The 23,738-nt window shown below is 36.0% G+C and overlaps 1 protein-coding gene across 1 annotated transcript in view; it reads right to left on the bottom strand.

The window, feature by feature from the left end:
• Positions 1-1,438: 1,438 nt before the first annotated feature.
• Positions 1,439-23,738, bottom strand: part of LOC104146869 (NADH dehydrogenase [ubiquinone] 1 alpha subcomplex assembly factor 2) — a 66,547-nt gene continuing 44,247 nt past the window's right edge. The window contains exons 2-4 of the mRNA XM_068929022.1: positions 22,838-22,927; positions 16,785-16,825; positions 1,439-3,039 (exon numbers count right to left, since the gene is read on the bottom strand). Of these exons, the coding sequence (XP_068785123.1) occupies positions 2,782-3,039; positions 16,785-16,825; positions 22,838-22,927 (389 nt within the window). The 3' untranslated portion in view covers positions 1,439-2,781. The remainder of the gene's footprint in view (positions 3,040-16,784; positions 16,826-22,837; positions 22,928-23,738) is intronic.

Genomic DNA, 23,738 nt, shown 5'->3' on the forward strand with positions numbered 1-23,738 from the left:
GAGAGCAAAAGAAGAAACAGAAACGCCAGGAAAATATTGCAAAAGCCAAACGAACAAAGAAGGATTAATTGGGCAAAAATGCCTTCCTTGTATGAAGAATCAACCTCTTTTTTAAATGAAGCACTGCTGTATGTTATGTTTTCTGTTGTAACTTTCAATACTTGATCCTATGATTTCTTGAAGTTTGAAATTTAACTCCTGAGATATTATTTCTGCTGAAATGATTTGTCTTAAAGTTTACATGGCACTTGATACCACCACTTCTTCTACTACTTGTGTACTAATGCAACTTGCTTTTCTAAATGTGCATGTTAAATTCAGAAATAAATCTGCTGGGTGGGGGTGGATATTTTTTCCTTAATTGAGCTATTACTTAACAATTGTCTTAAATGTGTCAATTAAATTATGGGAAAAATGTAAACTGATTCCTTAATGCTGTGATCTCTGGTTCCTTGTATAGCAAGTCACTCTCTTTATTTTTATTGCTGTAGGAACTTTCTGCAGCAGTAGTCTGTGGTGTGCTTACAGACATTTGTAGTTCATGGCAAACAGGATTACAGAAAGGCAAGTTTTGGCATACCTGTGGCAGACAAAATAACTCCAAAGTTTTGCAGTCTGCTAGCATATCTTACTGATTTCCTTTAAGGACCCTTCATCTGAAGTAAAAATATTAACACAGATTCAATGATGATGAGCTTTGGTCCCACAGAGGTAGCTTATTTCATGGTGGGGCTTGTCTGCACAGAGAAACTAAACTTTGCTTTTTCTAGTTCCTGAACTAACAGCCATCAACAGTCTTTTTAGAGTCTAAACTCCAGGAAGCTGGTGGTTGTTCCTGACATCTTAAAATGTTTCAGGCCACTCGTGTTCTACAAAATATGCTACTTTTTTTGTTTGTTTGTTTTCCCTAATTATCACCCGAACACTCTAGCTATAACCTGTTTCTGCCTTCAGAAACTTTTTATGCCTAAAAGAACAGCCATAAATGGGGTCAGACCAAAGGCCCACCTGGCCTAGTATCCTGTGTGTTAGTGGCCTATAGTAGATGGTTGTGGAACAGTATATGAGGAGGATATGCACATTGGTGATAATTCCTGCCATTTTCTAACGTTCTAGCTACATGTGATTTAGGACCTTCTGAGTTTAGGTTTTTTTTGTTGTTGTTCTCATAGCCCTTGGAACTCTGCTGATCTCCAGGTTGCAAAAAGTTGGCATTGTGAAAAAGTCCAAATTGGCTTATGTTGTAAATATGCCAAAGTTATTTAACCTTAGTTTCAATTCATTTTTAACAGAAATGATTAGTTTTTCAAAGCTTAAGGTTCATTATTAGTCTAGTTCTAAAGAGGCTGTGGCAGTCATTAGGTTATTAGACTCAGCATGTCTCTAAACAGCAGCACATAGTTGTGCTTTCCAGCATTTAGTCCATTCATCATGTGTGTTTTCTAAAAAAAAAAAAAAAAAAAAGTCAGAGATGTATTGTTCAGATGAGACCTACAGAGGTGATTGATACTAGCAGGATTAAAAGTGAGGAGTTTAATGGAAATAAAAGATAGAATGTGAAATTTATATGCAGTCACTAACTTGTTGACCCTCTTCAACTACTGTTGGTCAAAGCAAGCATTATTAGAATGTAAAGTTTACAAATTTTATGAGGAATTAACTCTCCAGTGTTTTTCTTTGATGTTGTTACCTTTGATATTGACATGGCTTAAAACACAGGGAACAGAACTGATGACACTGCATAAATAAATTTGATACTTTTTCAAAAAAGTGTGGTCTTTATTTTGATTTGAAATTCTCAAGCATCATCTCTAAGCACATAATCTGTGTATATGTAAACTATAGCCAAATATATCTAACAAAATCTAGAGAAGTCCCAGCATGCACTCGGAAATAAAAGCTAATGAAGCCTCAGGCCAAAAGTGAGATTTTTTAGCTGCTTTGGTAGGGGGCACAGTACTGTGCGTGTCTGAGAAAGAAAAAGAGCAAGCTTACCACTGCTCCTTTTGGAAATAACTGACAGTCCCTTGTGCCAAAAAGAACATACCTCTTCATCATTCTTCATTAGCTTTACTAAGTGCTTCTAAACCCTATTAAGAATACTTACGTGTGGTTTAACTCTGTATTTTGTGCTTACTGTTGGCTGGCTAGTAAAACATCAGATATGTTGACTCCTTCATTAACCTAAGTTACAAGACCATGTCCCTAAAATTATTGACAAGCATAGTCACCATAGTGTTAAGGTACTTCCTGTTAATGAGATCAACTTGACCATCCAGTTACCAGAGGAAAGCTAACAACTTTGATATGCTGGCACTATGGAGGGAATTAACAGGAATTTTAGAGAACTATATTGACCAAAAGCCTAGGTTTGAGAATTAAGATCATTTTAAAGTGTATTAAATTAACTAAAATTCATTACATCGAAAGCATAATTGTGTCTTCAAGAAAAAAGTCAACTTAAAAAATTATTTTGCGGAAGTTATTCATCTAGCTAGAAAACCTCTGACCTAAAATGATCTAAAGAATAACTGAGGAACAGCAACTGTTTAAAAAAAAAAAAAAACAAACCCTTGTCATTAGTAATATATCTCTTTTTTCACTAAATCCAAACAGATTTTTAACAGTGGTTTGTCATAATTAAGCCTATTTGAATAATTCTGCAAAAATAAACATAGCTTTAATATTAATTTATTGCACACACACACTATATGTATAGCAATTGTTTGTGTTTTCTATTAAAATATTTATCCACTGGCAATAACTGTACATTACAATTGTTTATTTATTATGACTGCTACTGCTGCCTGGTGGCATCCAGGAACCTGGCTGAAAAGTACTTGCAGTGCTTGATGGATCTTGGGAAGGCTCTTTCTTTCCATAGTAAGGGGCTGATGCATGGCCCTTAACATGAGTATGAACTGGTTCAGCAACAAGTCCCTCTTTGTATTCCTTGGCCTGAAGGAGCTTGTCCTTTTCAGATACATCTCTGATTTTTTGTTTCATTTCTTCTCTGTAATTTTCATTCTTAAGAATCTCCTAAAAAAAGAAACACAGTAGAAAAAGATAATTAGATAAAACAGAAATAAATGCAGTGTACAATATTGGAGTAAAACATGTAAGCGGTCCTTATTTTTCTTGACTTCATACTCCACATTTTAAGGTAAGCAGGTAAAATAGAATGAGGCAAAATTAACTGTTTTTGTACAACTTCAATTTTAGCTCTAGTTTAAAATACTCTTAATGTTCTGATCATAGTATCAAAAATCGCATTGTGATGTCCCAATTTCACTATTCTGTTGGATTAAAAGGGAAAAATGATTAAATAGTCATTGTCACATGTGAAAATGCATTGAAATCAGGTTACATTTTACACTGTTTTCCACGTAGAACTTCCTACTATTTATCCCTATAACTCAGTATAGCTAATGAGTTTAGATATCTGTGACTGAGGCCCAGTTTTGGGCAGCACAGATGTGATGAGAACGCTAAGCATATTAATGTTTACACTAGCTGTATATTAACTCTAGGTATCTACTATACATATTAGCTAAATAATTGTAGTGCATTCGTAAAGGGTATAAAGTCATGCTTATTGCCTCTGTACAGGTAAAAGAAATTCAAACAAAAGTGACCCAGCAGAGGACAGAGGTTTACCTCCATGCCTGCTAAACTGAAAAAACTGTCTGATGCATGTTTCCATTGGAAAGCCAAAGGGAAAAAAAAAAAAAAAAGAGATCTATATTCAGAGTGGGCTTCTACAAATTGTTGACTCTACTAAATGAAACACTGTACTGAAATATAGTTTTGTACAGGTTAAAGCTGGAAATTTACTAATAAAGATGACTAGTGAACTGCAATTTGGCTACTTCCACAGAGAAATGTTGAGGCTATGAGTTGAAGCCAGTGTGATTACTGACTTGTCCACTGGAATAGCAGAAAAAAAGCTATTAGTAGACCCTGCTGTCTTGCTTAGAGGAAAACACAAAGAACTACGAAAGTAAATACAAACAAAAGAAAAAGGCCACCAAAAATACTGAGGTTTGTCCTTCATCTGTTAGCATGTTTCCTAGTGGAAGGGTGATGTGCACATATGGCAAACAAAACATCTTCATGCTTTGAGTGGGCAGATAGTGAAGATTATTAGAAAGAAAAGAAGAAAAGTGGTATGAATTTTTATAATACTTTGACCCAAATATAACTTAGCTGTAACCAACACCATGTTGTGAGGGAGCTGCTGATAGCCACATTTAGAATTGCGATACATAAGACAAAAAGGCTGAACAGCCTTCTCCAGGTTACAAGTACACGGCAGAGATAGGGAAAAATTAGACTTGTAGACCCCCCCCCCCCTCCCCCTTCTCTGAGCAGAAGACCATGGAATTATTTTAGGAATGGTATTAAAATACATGCAATATTGCCATGAGTTGACATAACAAGTATGTACAACATTTAAGAACATACACAAAAAGTATTTAAAGAAAAGCTCATCATAGAGGTATTATGAAAATAAACATCTTTTTCTTCATTCATAATTGCCTCTATATCTAAATTCACAGATATACCGAACAGAGGCAAAACACTTTATATACTATGGTATGAAGACATGCAAAGAGCAGATAAACAAGTTTGCAGTGAATATGGGAGGAAATTCTCTCATACTTAAAAATTTTGTGAAGTGTCACAAGGTCAAATTTTCAACAGTCAGTATAGGATAAATTCATTATTACTTCTTTCAATTCTGTCCTCGTTTACCATATGCCTGTATAAATCTACCATAACCTTATTGATTTCAAGGGAATTACTCCTATAGTGCTTGTAATACTCCACTACTAAGAAACAAGTAGTGAATCTGTGATATCTGAAGAGTGCAATATGGTCTCTGTTAGAATAGCATCAAATGATTTATTAAGAAAACAAGTGTAATTCACTTACTGTGAACAGCTACTTACAAATTTCAAATCTTTTCCAGTGATTGCATTAAGAAAGTTACCTGACCTTATACAGTCAGATAATAGCTGTAACTAAATTCTAAATGCTTTAAAAGTCCATTTTATATTCTGATGCGTACTTGTCATCTGGTTTTCAGAGTCAGCTAAGACTGTTTTATTAGCTTTCACGGGCCAAAATATAGTTGTGATCTAGTAAAATAAACATTTTCATCTTGAAAAAAGCATGAGAAGAAGTGATCATCATCAGTCAATACTGAAAAAATATTGAGGTGACTTGTTCATAATCTATACAATCACATCAGGACAAAAATTTTCAAGTGAAAAGAACTGCGTGCATCCAATTCATGCATAAAATTCCCACCACTAATATGTACACTGAAGTAAGGGTTTGCATTCAAACTCTAAATATGAATCAGGAATCTTGTGTCAACTGGCTCATTGTAGAAATTAAGTCAAATAGATAACAGCTTTCTTAGTATCTTGTCCTTTGATACTGATGAGTTTGCTCTGAAAGTGCCTCATGGGACACTAAGTCCTTTTTTTTTTTTTTTTTTTTTTTAAATATGTCACCAGTAATTCATTCACTTGATAGAGTCTCACTAAGACACCTTTTTTTAACCACTGATTGTATTTCTAAATACTATTGCTTCAATTACCATAACCACTGCGGTTTTAAGTAGTTACCAGACTGCAGGTTTCCTGCCATTACAGGCATTTAAATAAAAAACTGAAGCAATTCCAAATTTGAATAAAATAATTAATCACAATGCAAATTATAGGAGGAATTATCTTTAAGATGTACTAGAAACATAAAAGGTCTTTAAAACCACTCTTACTGAACTTGGCTTCAGTATCTGCATGCATTGCCCAGTGCAATTAAGTACAGTGAATGTTAGAAAGGTTCCTCCCCCTTGCACCCTCCTGGCTCTGCCAGGGCTCCCTGCTGCCTGCTGAACAGTGACAGAGAAGCCGACACTGCGCCCTTCTACCCATAACACGTAGTCTGCGAGTCTATGTAGCAGCCACAGCCCTGCTGCTCTGCTTTCTTCTGGCTCACCTGTGCATAGGTGAGGAAGAGTTCATCTGTTTTTTACTTCAAACTACACTGCCAGGTTCAGAACACTTTCTTCCTCCTCCTCCCAGATGAATTGACATATTTTATAATATGGCTAGCTTAATTATCAGCTGCCCAAGTGAAGACACCACTGAAGCTTTGTGATGAAATATATGAACATTAATATGTAATGTGCTCCAACCTTTAAGGGAAATATAACATCTAACTAACCCATACAGGGAATATTACATCTACCAGATAACTAGTTTTCATAGTGCTAGCTTTATTCTTCCAACACTATCTAGTGTTGTGCTGTATTTACAAATAAATGATACAAATGCTTTGAACTTGTAGTTCTCAGGAGGCCACATGATGTCCAAAGAATATCAGAAATGCCCTTTCTTAATTTAATTAAAAGAGAAATCTAAGGATTAGGATTATTCTGCAAAAATATAAAAAAAATGAAGCATGCCAGAAAACATCCAGCCACCTTTTATACCAATTGAAATCTCAACATTTAAACGATCACCTTGAAATCCACCAACTCCCAGCATTTGGAACAAGACAGACACAGCGTGGCCAGGTCTAGGTCCAACAATAAATTCTACAGTTTATTTTTAAGTGGGATGTAAAAGAAGAAAATTTATTCATTGCAGACAGCTACTTGTGCAGTTTTGGTGATAATACCTTCCCTCCTTAGCAAGGTAGGATTTAAGAAAATGATCTCTACGATTTTCTTGAAGAACTTAACATTATTGCTGAGGAAATGCCAATGTGGCTATGTGGAGTTTGCGGCAGCTGCTTTTCATCCAGAAAATCGTTTCTTCCACGTATTCTGACATCTCAATAATGGTAGGAGCTGCATGAACAAAGAATGAAACGCAGCCTGTTCACGCAGGCATCAGAGCCCAAGACATGATGCTGCCTCCCAAGTGCACTGCTGCAAAACAGATTAGACTTTTTCATGTCAGTGGCATTCAAACCCTCAGTGTGCCTGTTTCATCTGCTACATCTGAGCAAACAAAGGAGGGATCTTCTGTAATTTCCATTTTTCTTCCAAACTCTTGCAAACTCTCTATACTTTTTAAAGCTCCCACTTCCCTCTGGCAGCTGAGATGTATCACCAAGCCATTCTCTGCTGTTTGGAAACTATTCACTTCTACTCCACAAAAGGAGAAAATCTAGAAATCAGTCTCAAACAGAAGGACTTTCAGTGACTACTGGACTGCATGGAAGAGCTGCTTTGTAGGCTGAAGGTTTGGGGTGGAACGTTCTTTCAATCTTAACGGATCTTGTACTGTTGCCGCTTCCCATTTTCCTAATAAACTAGCAGCCTTACAGAATAAATAACATGCAGACATAATAAAAATCTCAGCTCCTCCTGGTAGGAAGAAGCCATAAATCTGAAAGCGGTTTTTTCTCTATACTTGCTTGTTCCCCTAGCTGGAGCCTTGCTCAGTAGTGACTAGCCCTTCCAGAAACATACCTCTTGTTTTTCTTCTCCGCAGGCAAATGCTTGTGCTTAAACCTTTCTATCCTGTAGCACTACTGAACCTCATAATCCATAGGGCTGTTTTTGTATCTGAAGAAATCCTCCTTGCTTTCCTGCTACTTCCTTAGTGTTTCCCTCTAAGTCTTCAAGGTATCCATAAGGTATAATGACACTTGCCTTTCATGAAGCATTTTGAATCTCCTGAAGGCAAAAGGCAACCAAGACCTCTGAACACGTAGTTCTAAGGATGCAGGTGGCTAGACACACAGTACCAGTGTAACAACATTCAAGAGAGATTGTATAAAGATTAACAGGTTGGTACTTGGTTGTTTTGTTTTTATTCTTTCCAGATGATTTTCTGAAGACCCCATGTCCAAATCCATAAATAAAGGATGTTATGTATTATTAATTTTGAGCAAAGATATCATTCAGATGTCTTCATTTCAGATGGATTGGTACTTTGATTCAAGCTTTTTTATATTGTCATAGAAACTGTTCCAACTTCTTAAATTATCTTAAGTGCATACTTTGGAATACTGGTTTCTGTTGATTTCAACAGGGTTAGCTGACTATTATTTGATGCTAGAACTGCAAAACATCTGAATAGAGTAATGTTATTTGAATTGTGCACATTCCACAGGCTCATAAAGACTTGCATTTTACTGTTTAGGTTTGAATATTTTATGTTTAATTATGAGTGAACTTGAACTCTGAACTCTGCCTGTTAAGTATGCATTGACACAAGTTAGTAGAAATCCTTTCTTTAAAGTTAAAATTAATAAATTGGTAAGTAGAAAGGGAAAAAATCAAATTTGAAGCAGTATTCATAAAGTTGATTGTGAAAAAAAAGTTCATTATATGACAATTTACAACGTCAGAATTTTTTTTTTTTTTTACTGACAAATTAACTAAAAATCAAGGAAAGTGCTAGAAGTTAAGGCAAAGCATTTGTTCTTGTAATATCACCAAGCTGGTTAACTAAGCTCCATTTCCTATTTCCAAAAGTTAAATAGGCAAGTTGAAATAATAGGATATTGCATTACTTTTCATGACTATGCAACAGACAGAGGACCTGGTCATTGCGAAGCACTGAATTTTCTTACCCAAGGCAGGTAATGTTAACTCAGCATCTGAGCCTGAGCTCAGTAGTGAGCAATAACAACTAAAGTGGTAAATGAGGTGCTGTGTCAGTTGTGGCAGAGGAGCAGTTTAAGTTAGAAAGACGGATCTGGCTTTGCTAGGAAACTTATTTAAATCAAACTGTGGGCCAGCTGACTACTGATTTTATAAAAACCAGTCTTGTTAGATAATTTAAGTCAGGCAACAATCAACATTAGTCAAATCAGTGTAAGATTTGCTTTATTCAGATTTCATTTTAGAGCAAATATCTCTGACCAGCTGCAGTATTAAAACATACACTGTGTTCTGTGCCTTAGCATGATGTTTTGGGAGAATGCACCCCACATATTTCAAAAGCAAACAGACCTGAATGATCTTTGTTGGATACACCACAATTTATGGTATCTTTCATTGTCTATTGGTTTTGTAGAATCTTTCAACATAAAATAGACAAATTACTCAAACAAATTATTAAACTAAAGCAGCTGTTATTTTAGAACATTTACTTTTGCTTATAACATGCACCAACCCCTTAAACATACACAGATATAGACTTCTAATGGTATAACACATGTTTTTGAAAAGGGAAAAATCTGACTACCATTCTCTTGCAAGGGAAAAGTAACTCTTTAGGATTCCCTCTTAGAGTTACTCTGGCAGAAAGTTTGCTTTTTCATTGTGAAAACAATGCTTATTTCAGGTTCCTAATCCTTTAAATGCGTGGCGCTTTGATGTCTATCAGTAACAGCACAAAAATAGTAATTAATTAACATGTAAAGTACTCCAGATTTAATGTGCAAGTGTTAAGCTAATATATTAGTTACAAACACACGTACAGTCATGCTTTGATAACATCTTAATATTTAGTTTTAAATGTAGTGCTAGTACCACGTTTACCATCAGGCTAAATCAGTTAGATACTAATTTTAAATCACAACAATTCTAGTTGAAATCAAATCTACAGAAAAGCAATGGCAATTATTACCAGAGTACTATATTGCTGCTTCTGAGCTACAAAGTTTAGCATGAGCTAAAGTAGTCTCTAGGGCACCGCAGCGTAGCTCACGCGTATTTGGCAGAAACGCGTTCCGACGAGAAAGCAAAAGGAAGAGAAAAAGCACAGACACTGAACCATAAAGCACAGCAGCAATCGTAGCTGGTATGGTTTTGCTTCTGAATTGTTTTTATGATACAACAGAAGCTTTCATAGAGAACCAGTATATTCAAGATCAGAGACAAAACTGCATAGAAGCACCAAAATCACAAACTAGTCTGGCACATAGCGCGCTCTGCCCAGAAAAAAGGGCAGTGCATAGCCTTGATGCCCACGGAGCAAGCCAGGAAGGAACTGTAGCTGTGAGTTAGTCCCAACTTGGTCCTTGCTTCCCCCTTGCTCTCCAGCTGAAGCAATCCCTGCCAGCCCTTCCCCTGGTACAGGCTCCTGCTCCTCCCACCCCCGCTCAGCTGTGCTGCCAGTGACTTAGGAGAGGGAGCCAATGCTCCCTGCCACACAGACCGGAGCTGCAGCCAGGCAGCAGCTCCCGCCTGCAGCATGGGCACTCTCAAGGAAGAGCATGACTTGGGCCCTCAACACTCTGCCCTGGGGAGGCCGATGAGCGGCTATGTTTGAACAAAGTTAAAGCAAACAGAACAAAGTAAAAAAGGCAGGCTTCCTCCAGCTCTTAAAGTGACTTCTCTGACCTCTCCCTTCTGCTTAGACCTCTGCAGCTCAACTCTTTATACTGTCAAATTCTAATGCCCCTTCACATTGAGTAATAACGCTCCCTAAAACCATGCACACTTTACTATGCAAAATGCTATTTAGTGCACTTAAAGACGTTTGAATATGTCCTGAATTTTCAATCCTGGTTGTGATATTGGACAACAATAGTGGAAAATATTTTGCTTAGAAGAGCTGTTTATCCCTGTGCCTTTTAGCAGTATTTCCCAACTGTAAGTCAGATTTTGCAGCTTCTTGCGGCTTCAGCTGAAACTACTCACTTGCTAAGGCCCTACTCTCTATGCAAGAACGTACAATCTCCATGTCAGAGTTTCCATTTAAAAACTTCCTAACTGAAGTACCTGAAAGGATATAGAAGCAAAAATATAAAGTGCAATCCAGTGTCAAACAAAGAATTTTTCTAAATTGCATCCCATTCTGGTTAAAGGAATATGAATTCTATGTAAACTAATCTCCATGACTGAAGCTAGTTTTGATCATACCATCTCTCAAATAAATAATATTTATGATCAAATAAATGGAAAAAAAGTAGGTATGCATTGTGGCAACTAAACAGAATGTAATTTCAATCTAATTATTCTCTTTTGGGAAGGGGGGCAAAAACAATCATTGAAACTTTATGCTTATTACGACTCACTGAAGTACATTTTTTTTTCCTCCCTTGACAAGGAAGCTGTCAAAACAGATAATTATGGAAATGCTAGCAATAGTTTGAAAGAAGACAGGAGCTGTCACAAAAAGTTTCTTCTTTTAACATTTCACCTTGTATCCAACTGTGCAATTCAGAAGCCATTTAGTTTTATTACTGTGTATCAAGTAGTTAAGCACGAGAAAAATAGTCATTTACTGTGATATTTTCTACTCAAAACTTATTTTCAGGCTCTTGACATTAGTTAAAGGAACATGCAATTCTACTTTAACTCCTATGAAATATTAACATACATACATACATACACGTGCATAACAAAGCAACAGTGAGGTTTCAGTTTAAACTGAGAACACTTCTAGCTATCCAGCCCCATATGGATAGCAGAGGAAGTAGCATTTAGCTTACAGTGAAGCTACTTCTAGTACAAAAATCTGTATTCATAGAGCAGTCTGACTACGAACACATGTCTGGCAATTGCAGGATACCACATTGGCAAGCTCAGAAATGAACCACGTTTCTCTCCACATCAGTTTCTGCAGGCATTGCAATCAGAACCTTGTTTTTTCTCACCTACTCTGCAGCACCCCAAAATGGTCTATAACATTATTTCTCTGTCCATTTTGCAGACAAGGACATGAACAATGCCAAGTTACCCAAATATTCTTAGAACTGCAGGACATTGTCAGAAGTAATGTGTAGCTGCAAGGTCTGTTACAGGGAAAAAAACCAATATATCCAGGTACCTCATGTTACAGACAGGAGAATTCTTTAAAAGCCCCTACAAATCTGATGCTCACTGAAATCAGTCATATTAAAGAAATCAAATGGAGGTTTTGTAACAGAGCTGTTTTTTAAAATTCATTACATGCCTGATATTTTCAAGGTTGGCTATATCTTTAGAAATATGCCACCTAGTTCTTACACTGCAGGTTTAGAGGCTGAAGACTCAGTACATCTTAGATATAAGTTATCTAAGCCAATTTTGATGATAGAACTCATACTATCCAGGTGGGGTAAAAACTGGCTACATGTTGCATACACATTGATCATAAAAAGATGAGAGACAGATGGAAAGGTAGACCCTCTGTTGAAATAGGCACCAATAAACAGCTTACAAGGATCTTATGCATTCAGCCACTATCTCAAGTAAGACCTTCAACAATAGAAAAAAACCATTTCCTTAATTTTTAATATACTTATGTAATGCTATCTCACACTTTAAACAAAACAAAATTTTTAGAAAAGGAATATAACCTAGAATCAATATAGGAGATGCAGAACACAGCAAAGCTTGTGGATATCATGCAAAGCTGAGTGATCACCAAAGTACTTAGCAGTCTTGGGAAGTTCTTGTCAACAGAACTTAGTTTGGAATTCATGAAGGTGCCTAAAAACAGTAGGAAAGACATGCCACATTGCTTTTGCAGGTGTTACAGTGATTAACATCTTTTAAATGTGGGGAGTTTCTGCTCAATAATGGAAGGGCAACATGACCCCAAAAAGGAGTCCTCAGGAGAAGGAGCCCTCCTACCTCCAAATATTTTTTCATTCTTTTGCAACTGAAACAGGAAAAATTCCAACAGTTAACTTGGCATCTTCATATTCTAATTCTACATGTTTTAAATTAGGAGTAAAATATACAGTCAGAAGGAAAAATAGGAGGATAGGAGGGTATGTGAGACAGCATGTTTACTTTCAAGCCGTCCTCAAAGCCAAGTCAGACCACAGCTTGAAGAACGAAAGGGAAAAGTGTTTTAAAAATTATTTTGCATGGATGGAACATCACTTATATAAAACAACCGCTATTTCCCAATACAACTTTTGTTAAAAATTTCTGACAACAGGAATGCTTAGCATGGTAAATTAGCATGTAAAGTGCTAAGTTATCAAATCTAATTCCACCGAATAGCATTCAATTTAAAAATGTTTTAGTATTTGTAATCTCTAAAATATTTTCATTACTTTAATCAGCAAGGTCTCAAGACAAAGATCTACTTCCTATTTGCCCATAAAATGCTACATACATCTAATTTTCTATATACATAATAATGTAATATTCTGTTCTTTTTAATTATTCATCACTTGTTAAATTGATTAAAATATAGTTTACAACTACATACAAATAAATGTAACGAAAAATCTTCCTCGGCCCAACATATATCACCATACACATTATGTGTAAAGGAACAGATGATACAATAGATGACAGATGATATAGTAATGCTAAAAGATACACATATAAACTCAGATTCTTACCTGCTATAAAACAGCATGTGTATACATAGGTGTATGTGCACATGTACGCTTACATCAGGTGAGGATGTAATCCAAAATTCTCTACCAAAATGGGCTCTCTTATTACCATAGGAACTGAATACGTTTAAGCACAAGATAAGAAACAACTTGATCTGCATTCATTTGCAAAGTTATCACCCTCATCATAACTGAGTTCAGAACGAGACTTGGCATATTTCAAGCTGTAATAAAATCAAAAGGGAACCAACTGTTTCAGTATCCCAGAGGCTGGCTTTTAAAATCCACGACTTCCAACCACTAACATTCCTTACATTACTGGTCAGATTAGAAGTAACACATGTGATGAGCGATATTTTTGGTTTATAACTAGCCCAGTGCACAGAAGTATTGCTCTAAGTGCCCGTCCTCCAAAAACGGAGGAAAAGAGGGGGGGAAAAGGAAAGGAAACATAAATATGTGAAACACTTAGAGCTGAACAAGTTCTCTTGTGAAGTTAGCCCTGCAGTATTCTACCACAAGAAAAACTAGAATCTAAAGATAATAGAAAGAGAGGTCAACCAACGTCCTTTACACAAAAATTAAATTTTTATAATGAAATAAGAGATCAGTTAGCTATCTGTAGAAGAAAAAAAGGCCTGATTACAAAATATTATCAAGTCTAAAAATCACTGTCAAAAGACTTAGCTGGTGTAATGACCTGATCGCAGTGAACACTGTACATAAGGACAAATCATACTTGTTCTTACTTAAGTGACTGACATGTCATGGTGATTCTGAATGATATTCTGTTGGCCTACAACTAAGTCACTGGTTCCCAAAATGTGGTCATTGAGGCTACCAATCAGATATGTCCAGCTGATTTGTGAAGCCATAATATCTTTGCAAGATTTTCAATTCAAAGTTTGATCAGAGTTCATTCAGCTGAGAGTCCAAGCAGTCTGGCAACTGCTATTATCCAATAGCTGAAGCTGAATAACAAGAAAGTTTGACAAATATAAAATACAAACATAAAATACAAACATATACAAATACAAACACTAAAGGGGTATGGTAGGCAAATAAAGTAGAACGGGGGAACAGAAATTTTAATGAAGTTTAACATATGTCAGATTTGATATTAAAAAGAAAAGACATGACAGGCAAGGGACAGGAGAGAAGGAAAAAAAAAAGCAACAGTCAAAAAAGTGGTACTACAGACCACAGACAGAGGAATATAGGCAGACCTCTGGAAACTCATGCTTTAGACTTGCGCTTTAGGAACAGTAATGGTGTTTTGTGGTGTTACAACGTGATGTTGACAGTAAAATGTCTAGTAAGGCACAAAATGCAAAATTTGTGGGCTTTACATCCTTTTTCAGAAATAGTTCAGTCTCATGAGGAATATGTGAAAGAACAAGGAGATTTGTTTTACGGGGTTTCAACATGAAATATGGTCACAAATATTCCCTGGTTCCATAGCTGCCAAACAGCAGTTTACCATATCGGCATTACTGTCAAAAAGGGAATATAATGCAGAATATCAGTCAGTAAATTTTATGTAGCTAAAACACAAAGACAATCAGTACAACATATTGGGACCAAACAGCATTCTACAAGTACTTCGCTAGTATAATTATGTCTATAAGAGCACAGTCTATTGTGGCACACGGGTTTCAAACTGGAAGAAAAGGGATATCATGCATTTCACCCCATACTAATACAGAATAAGATAATTATAAATACACCATTACATATCTACGACATTTGTTGTGTTATTGTCAAAATACTAGAATTTTTACATACATGCAAAATTTTTACATACATAGATTTTTAACTATTTTTTCTTATATGGGAAAATGAACAACTTTAGCGATTACTTGAAGGAAAAGATAACTACTTTTCACATACCTAGTATATCACTTCTGCTCAATAAGGTAAAGTATCTAGCTGCTAAATAATTTTTTGCATCTCCTTCTTACCTCATGAAGCTGAAGGCATAAGGAGTTCTATAACTCTGAATGCACCATTACTCCCAATAATTTTTTATTCTCCATAAATCGCTTTTTTCTGGAAGGTTAAATATTTAGAACGCTATTGATCCAGAATTCTCTCACCTGTGGAGAACCCTCGTTCCCTGTTTTGAAAGAGAACTGACACCTCCAGTGCTGGAAGAAGTTTTATTGTTTCCGTTCCAAAAACCAGGCTGCCTAAGTTCTCTGGGGAAGATTCTACTTAGCACAATTATCATGGCAGTCTGGCTTATGGAAATAACGTGGCAAAAGGCAGGCAATATCCCTTACCTCTATGTACTACAAGATTGTTTCAACAATAAAAGTTATATGTATACAATTAGGATGGGCCAGAGCTACTTAAAAAGAGATCAGTCCAAGCTGAGACAGAACAACTACTGAAGAATCAATTCTGCCCAAATAACTAGGATGAGGAAAATAAAAGTGCTTTATACTTCTTCGAAGATTAATGTGAAGAAAAATGTGTTAATTTTTAGGTACTGACAAGCTTACAGAATAAATTGAACTTGATTTTCCTGTGTTCTTAAGTATATAACAGCCCTTATACTCTATAACCTCAGTGGCAAGTGCAAAAAAGAGGCAGACAGAAATAGATGAAAAGCTGTAAGTTGTGTAGGAGCTCATTTCTATGAGTTATGGCTTGTAAACATCAGCTGACAGGCTTCCTGAATGGGTCATCTTAACACACAGGCAGGCAGGACAGCTTTTCACAACCAGTATATTTCAGATCTAAGTAACCAAATCCTTGGCTAGAGCATGCCAGCATAGCTTCACTGAATTCAATGCAGTTATTTGTACTGATGCAAGTCAAATATCTGCCCTTGTGGGTGTCAGTTTGAATCTTCTGTACTTTATCTACTCTATCATTCTTAGCTGACTTTCAGCGACTTATAATTACAAATCCAGGGTAAAGAGAGTATGTGTGTATATGTGTGTGTACACATACGCAGATCAACAGTCAAACTCATTCCATTCTTTACAAAGTTGTCAGCATGAAAGACTCACACTGCTTTATTCCATCAGAAACCACTTACGGAAAAAGTCATGGCTGCAACTCCCCCACCTCATTAGCATTGTGAAATGTTAATGTAATTTGTTTTGCTGTACTGATGAATATGCTGGCAACTGGATTTGAAAATTGCATTTTAATGTCAACTACCATGAAAAAAATGTGTCAATACAGAGAAGACCTGCTTTAAAAATTCACAGCAGTAATTTCAGAATTGATTTAATTAAAGAAACTCTTGAATGACCATGGTCATCTTCCAGAATCTAACTTCATATAGATTTCCATAAAAGAAACAATTAAATAACACTAGAGTTTAGGTTTCCATATTTTATCTTACTCTAAGAGAAGATATTTAGTCTGTATATAATTTCACAAATTAGGCAAGCAACATACTAAATTTTCCTCCCAAAAGTGAAAAATTATTGGACAGGTAAGTTCACTATAAATGCATTACTGTAGTTTAACTACAACAATTGAAAATGTAAAGACACTTCATCTCTCACCTCAATGGTGGGTGGATCATTTCTCTTTTTCCTTATCCAAGCTGCAAAAGAAATAAAAATCAGATGGATTATTTCAAAGATGACAAACAGCATTATAACTCAAAATTATAGTAAATTTGTAATGGAAAGCAAACATTTATATACATTTGCTACAGCCTGGCAAACCATAATATCAACTCCCCAGATATAAAGCTCCAAGATATTTTTTCCCTCATCAATACTCTCAGTCTTCACAGAAGGAAGAATTCACCTCTGTTATGAGAGCTTGAACACAGCCTGCACACCACCCACGTTCAAAATAAGGCTGAAGTAGGGCTCAAGTGATGCCAAGCTCTTTGTTGAGCTTGCTGTACAAGGCTGAGTTTCACCCTGAGAAAAGGACAGGACCAGCAGTGAAAGATATGAAAAGCTTTAGACCACTCTAGAGAGAAAGGATTCCTGTCAAAGGTGTTGTTAAAGCCTAAAAACTTAGTCTTATTTATGCTAGTGCTGGATAGATTTCTTTTATAGGAGTGCAAGATACAGCCCAAAATCTGATTGAAGTGACCCACTGTATTAAGGGGGAGGTGCCCTAACTGAGGGAAGAAAGGGAGGCTCCTCCATCAGAGTAAATTCATGTGGGAAAGCACAGCAGAAGAACCACTCTGCCTAAAGCAGTGGCAACCCTGACTGTCCTGTGACTCAGGATTTCCACTATGAGCCAAAAATCAATAGACTGATGCCCACCCCAACCTCAAGCATTGCCTGTTATTTTGGAATTGACTGGCTGCAGCAATCCAAAGGAATCCCATCACAGACAGAGAAATGCCACTGTGTCAAATCTTGTCTCATTCAGTCAATGAATTATTACAGATAGCTCCAACTCTATTGCAAATGTTACTAGATAAACAAATTCCTCGATTGTGAACAGGTCAATATTCACTGTTCTTTAAAAGAACCACTACTGTCATATTTTTTCTTGACTTTTCAATGCATAGAATTGGTAGGTGCCTGTTTGCATATTTTGCAGACATTTGCGTCTCTTCTGCTCTTATTTTTCAAATGAATGAGTAGCAGAATGCAAGTGGCCAGTAATGAACAGAAGGACAAACATAAGGAAAGCCAGTTCCCAAGCACACAGATATGGCAAAATGTTCTTTTCTATGTTTGGATAATTAAGACATTTGTTACTGTGCTGGAAAATTAGAGCAAAAATGACATTTTCATTATCACCCAGTCAAAATCCTGGTCTGGTTTGTAGTTGTCTGTAAAGTTTCAAAAATGCTTTAAAAGGGAATCATTCCAGATTTTAATTTTCTAGTACCATTTATGCTGTATTTTGAGGGCAACTGGAGAAGGAGGAGAGAGAGGAAGTCCAGAACATACACAGAAGTTCACGGAGTCATAATTTCACTTCTCTACTGAAAACGTGATTACACATAGGGTAAAACACTAGCATCACTCTGCTTCAGCAACATTATGAAACTGGTTTTAGGAGGAATAGCTTCCAATTAACCTAAGAAGGGGATTAAGGTAGGCAAAATGGCATCACATAGCTTAGAGTTTAGCCATGACTGCATGGTTAATTGACTAAAGGTTAATGGTGAAATGTCTGTAACGATACGAAACAAGGTCTTGATTTTATTTCTTGTGCATCAGGTGATACTTTTTGAAGATGTTTTCTTTTAAATAAAATTCATCTTAAAACCAACATGTATATGCTTACAAATATCATTCCCTGCCTCCTTTTCTGAGGTCTTTTGGATCTAACCACTATCAGAAACAAATTTGCCACTGTAGAGAAGTGCCTGAGTATGGAATAGTCAACATTAAACTATTGCAGATAGTCTGATATTACTGAAAAGCAAAACAGCCTAGTAGGATAATTACATAATGAAATGGAAAGTCATATTTATTTTTAGAGCTGCAAAATATTTTCAATACACCTCTATTCCTTTCATATATTTTAACTTTATAGCACTTTCCACATGCAGAATCTGGCAAGACCGGAACCTAAACTGGCATGATTGAGACTTACCCTTCTCAGCTGATAGCCCTGCAAACACTCATTGCACAACGAGATTAACGAAAGAATTCTCATGATTGTTATTAGAGAAGATCATAGCCCACAAGCTTGCCCACAAGCATGCCTCCTGTCAGAAATTATCTTTCTCTATACTTAGCAACAGTTCTAATAGCATATAGAATAGTAGGAAAGAGGTAGAAATATCTTAAGTATAATAAAATATGTATACTGGACACTAACCAATAAAAGATACAGCTGGAGAAAGATGGAAGAAGAAAGATTAATGTGCTTTGTGAAAAATGAAAGTTTTAAACTCGCAAAATCTAAGGCATTATTTTCAAAGAATCATCTTCCTCCTTCCTTCCCCGTTCGCATTTCTCTACTATATGGAGGTATTTGTTACAATACCAGTGTTTCAGCTCCACGGCTCTCAGCACCTAAGAACTGCTTCATTTTGTTGAAATTTCTAGCATTTTCTTTAAATGCCAATATTTTCACAGCTGCATTTTAACTTCATCTTATCGTAATTAATGATTCTTGAATAAATTAAAATTTGAAATCCTACAAAATTAAGTTGCAGTTAGAAACTACTGTGGAAATATAAACATTACAGTACATGTTTTTCATTGTCAGAGGGGACTTTCAGTCAGTTATTTGATTAATGATTTTCAGATGAATGGAATACTTTTAATCAAAGATTTTATCATTTAATTATCTGCCTCAGTTCAACAAGCCATAAACAGAACAGTGACGGGTATTACAGTGAAACAAGTTTTGAGAACAGAACATGTGAAGCGAGGAGAATTATCAAACATATTTTCATTCCTTAGTAGACCTCAATTAATACCAACATTCATAAGCAACAAAACAATCCTCGATTTAGGAAGATTTCTTTTATCAAACATTCCATTATCACACTGTACCTATTTAAATACATAGATAGTAAGTCATCATGGCTATTTTTCTTTCCTGTTGTGACAAACATTTGAATGTATGGTTTCGTATGTGATGCCTGCCTTCCCTTTTAATAAACGTCAGGGCTACAAATCTTTTCAGTTTAACCCTAAAAATAGCTTGTGGACACAAAGATTGGGTACCTTTTTCCAAATTGCTATAGGTGAATTCATTTGAGCATCTGTAATGAGCTGCATTAGGAAATCACAAAATAATGAAAGATTCCTTCACTGCTGGGTAGCTGAGGGAGAAATATGGTATCAAAATTTACTAAAAATCTCTTTATAACCAAAAGATGAAGGTAGTTAGCTTTAATATATAATACCCCTCTGTGCAAATCCATTTTTGAAATATCCTGCATAAAGTACACCTCAAAATATTTTTCAAGATTGAAAGCATAAACAAAATTCTCTGAACTGAGGTTATTGCACTTTAGATTCAGAGAGTTTTATCAATCTTACAAAAGCAAAAAAGAATTTTAATCACTCACCTAATCACTCCTCAATCTTTGGGGTGAAGGATCAAGAGATTCTAATATATTTAATCCCCATCAGTTTTCAGGTGGTTCTATTTCAGATACAAAACTATACAAAACTTTAAAATTTTCTGTGGTGTCAAGAGTATTTTGAGCATCCCACACATTGTTCAAAACACTGGAAACTAACCCCTTAAAACTTGTGCCTAAGAGAAACTTACAGAAATAATTAAAGGAAGAACGACTATATGAAAAAAGTATAATGAGTGATTTCTCATTGATTTAGCACTGATTCTAACAATCCAATTAACTAAATGGGATGTAAAATTCTTTTCACTTCAAATTTTAAGATATATCTTATATTCTCTTTTAAAATATATAGTAATGTATACAGTTTTGGAAAGGTCTTATCTTTCCCGTCTTTCTTTGCACTCTCCTTTACACCTTTAGTCAACACAGTTTTAAACTACTAAAAAGATTTATATCACAATTAAATATTTACTGATGGAAACTAGGTAAGTAGGTGCTTCATTACATGTTATTTGAACACCATATACACACACACGTACACTCAAGCAAAAAGTGTCCAGTGACAGCTGGAGCTAGAAAAGATTTCCATGCAAACACTCCCTTCCACTACACTAACAAAGCAAAGTGCTCTCACACATTATCAGCCAAGATGCTTTGAACCTGGTGAAGTAGGGGAGGTAACATATATGGACTGACTGCAACTGAAACATGCTTCCCTGGCTCTCCCAAAAAATCCTGAGAAAAATGAGTAGACTGCCTCCATTTCAAGCAGTCTAATTATGCTGCGGCTTCTAATTTTATCTGGGTGGTACTGCCTGCATTCTGTACTCATTATAATGCGATTTTTGTCTAAAAGGAATTTTGCTTGCTAACTGGATGTTTCATCCTAGAGACCCCAGCATTCTTTCATCAGCTCTCATTTGCATTAGTATGCATGAGATTTTCATTGAACTTTAAGACTCCTACCGGCACATAATGCACAGTAATAAGTGTAAAAGTGAGCATGCAAATTAAGGTTTTCATTAATCACTAAATGCTACGGGAAGAGACGGGAAGAGAGAAGAGAAAAAGACTAGGAGTAGATGGGCAATAAGGTGCTGCATGAAGCATGCCATCTCATGAATCTCTCCAGGCATGTATAATTACTGATCTTCTTTTAGGAGCACTACTGACATGTCCTGAGGAGATAAAGTGCACAAAGTGCACCTTCTACCAGGCAATACAGTAAGTGAACACACAGAACTAGCCTTACAGAAAGGTTATCTGCTGTTTGCACCCATATTGCTGAGGGCAGGGGGTAGAAAAAGTATCCAATTTCACCATGTAGTAGAATATAAGAGGCTTTATCTAAACAAAAATATTTAATATTGATATTGTGAATATGGATCACTTTCTAAATTCAAAAGTACAGCATAAAAGGAAACATTTTTATTTTTAAAACAAGAAAACAGACTTTATGAACAAATAACTAACGCTGGACTAAGGAGAACACAAGGGATTATGATTCTGTTTTTATACTATTGAGCACGTTTCTGTTTTACAAAAGCCTTGATTGACATTCAGAACTGTTGTAAAAATTCACAAGTCTGATTACCTAGGAGATTTAATCCTGTGGAGATTTTAAGCTAAAATCTTCAGGAGAAAAAAATGCAGTAAAACTCTGCAGGACTGAGCCCTCAGCCCTATATTCAGTAGGCTCTCAGGACCGATACATGAACATCCTCTCCAGAATCTGGGAAAGCAGTTTGCACAGATCGGGTCTCTAATCTGGCTGATTGGTTTATCTATTTGTTTTACAGTTTCCAATTAGTCTCAGTTAGCCTATTTCATGCTTGTAACGAGATAAACACTGGCTAAAAAATCAGCCCCTTGGTTAACCAGCTGTACAGGCTGCATGTGCTAGGTACACAATGGAAGGTTTATCTCAGACCCATTTCAAATCTCCTTACTGCCTGCTCGCACTTCCCAAACAATCCCTTGCCCCCGATTTTGTGCAAGTTCTTCTCAGATAACTCATGTCCTTAAATATTTATTTCCAGGGACAGTACTTTTATTCATTTAGGTAAGAAGCAGCTTTTTTCTAGCCTTTCCCCCTGCCCCATCAGGGTGATGTAGAGGAAATGGGGAGAGGGGAAGAGAGCTTGGATGACTGGTTTTAAATCAGGTGGTCATTAAGGATTATCCACAAGTGAAGTAGCTGAGCACTGGAAGAATTTTATTAGCTTCCTTGAATTTCTTACAATGCCTTAATTTTCCAGGCAAAATTTTCAACAATAGTAGCAGAAAAATTTTGGTTATTCTGTCAGATCCCCCTCAGGCACAAATATTTTCACATTTAATAGGAGAAAGTCATGGCGATGGAGGCTTTATTTATATTTTTATTAAGTACTGATTTCCTAAACATAATTTATCCTATTTGTAAAAGGTTACTTTAAGATTTCATAATAACTAGGCTGTTAAAGTCTCCAATACTGAAGATGAAAGATAACAGACAACCTTTACATATAGTCAGTTATTGCACTGAATTCAGATTCAGTGTTTTTAATAGCAAAGTTATCTTGAAATAAAAACAAAATCTTCAAGATTTACCTTCCCATTCTGTTGGAAAGTCACCCATCTCATACTGATACACTTGCGGATTTACTGCCTCTACAAATCTTCTTTCTGGAATAGTCTGCCCTATAACAAAAACAAACAAAAACAACAGTTAAATTTAAATATATAAATGTATATGTATGCATGTATGTATGTAAGTATATAAAAATTTAAGTTGCTGATTATGTTACTGTTTTGAAAGATCTGTAACAACGTAAGTGTAAATAATGTCTATAGGATAAAAATGAAGGACTAAAATACCAAGAAAATGATTATGATCTAGCAGTCATAATTTGAAATGCAATGTTTAGTAGATTTGGTTAAAGTTTTCATGTTCTAAAGTTGATTTTGATTATTAATGACAAATACATTTCAACCCAACTCATCCCTCCCTTTCAGAATGTTTCTCTGAAGAGCTGTCATTCAGTTTTCTATCAGCCGTTTTTTCCTTTATTCAGATATCCTCCACACACTTGTTGGTGAGGGATCAGAAACTTGAAAGTGTTCTAGAGTCAAAAACTTGCCACCAAAATTTTACTGGTGAGCTCTGCCCAGTGGTCATCTCAAATCAGTGGCAACTACTCTGTGCATGCCAACCTTTACTCACATCCATGTGAGCTAAATATTTTCCCTGTTAAAAAAGTGGAAGGAAAATGAATAGAGGTCTGATAGGGAACATGCAATATATGAAAAGTGGAGCCAGTGTCAAGAATCTGACACCCCACCCACAGCAACACAGAACAGAGCAGATGTGCTGTCAGATATCATGCTATTGAGTAGAACAATAAACAGTGTATATTTCAGATTTTTAAAAAAATATTTAAAATATGTATCCCTGCAGCCTTCACATACGAAAGTTACTTTATTTCAAAATAGACAGCAGTCAGGAGTTGCT

This window comes from Struthio camelus, chromosome Z (assembly GCF_040807025.1).
Source record: "Struthio camelus isolate bStrCam1 chromosome Z, bStrCam1.hap1, whole genome shotgun sequence".
Lineage (NCBI taxonomy): Eukaryota > Metazoa > Chordata > Aves > Struthioniformes > Struthionidae > Struthio > Struthio camelus.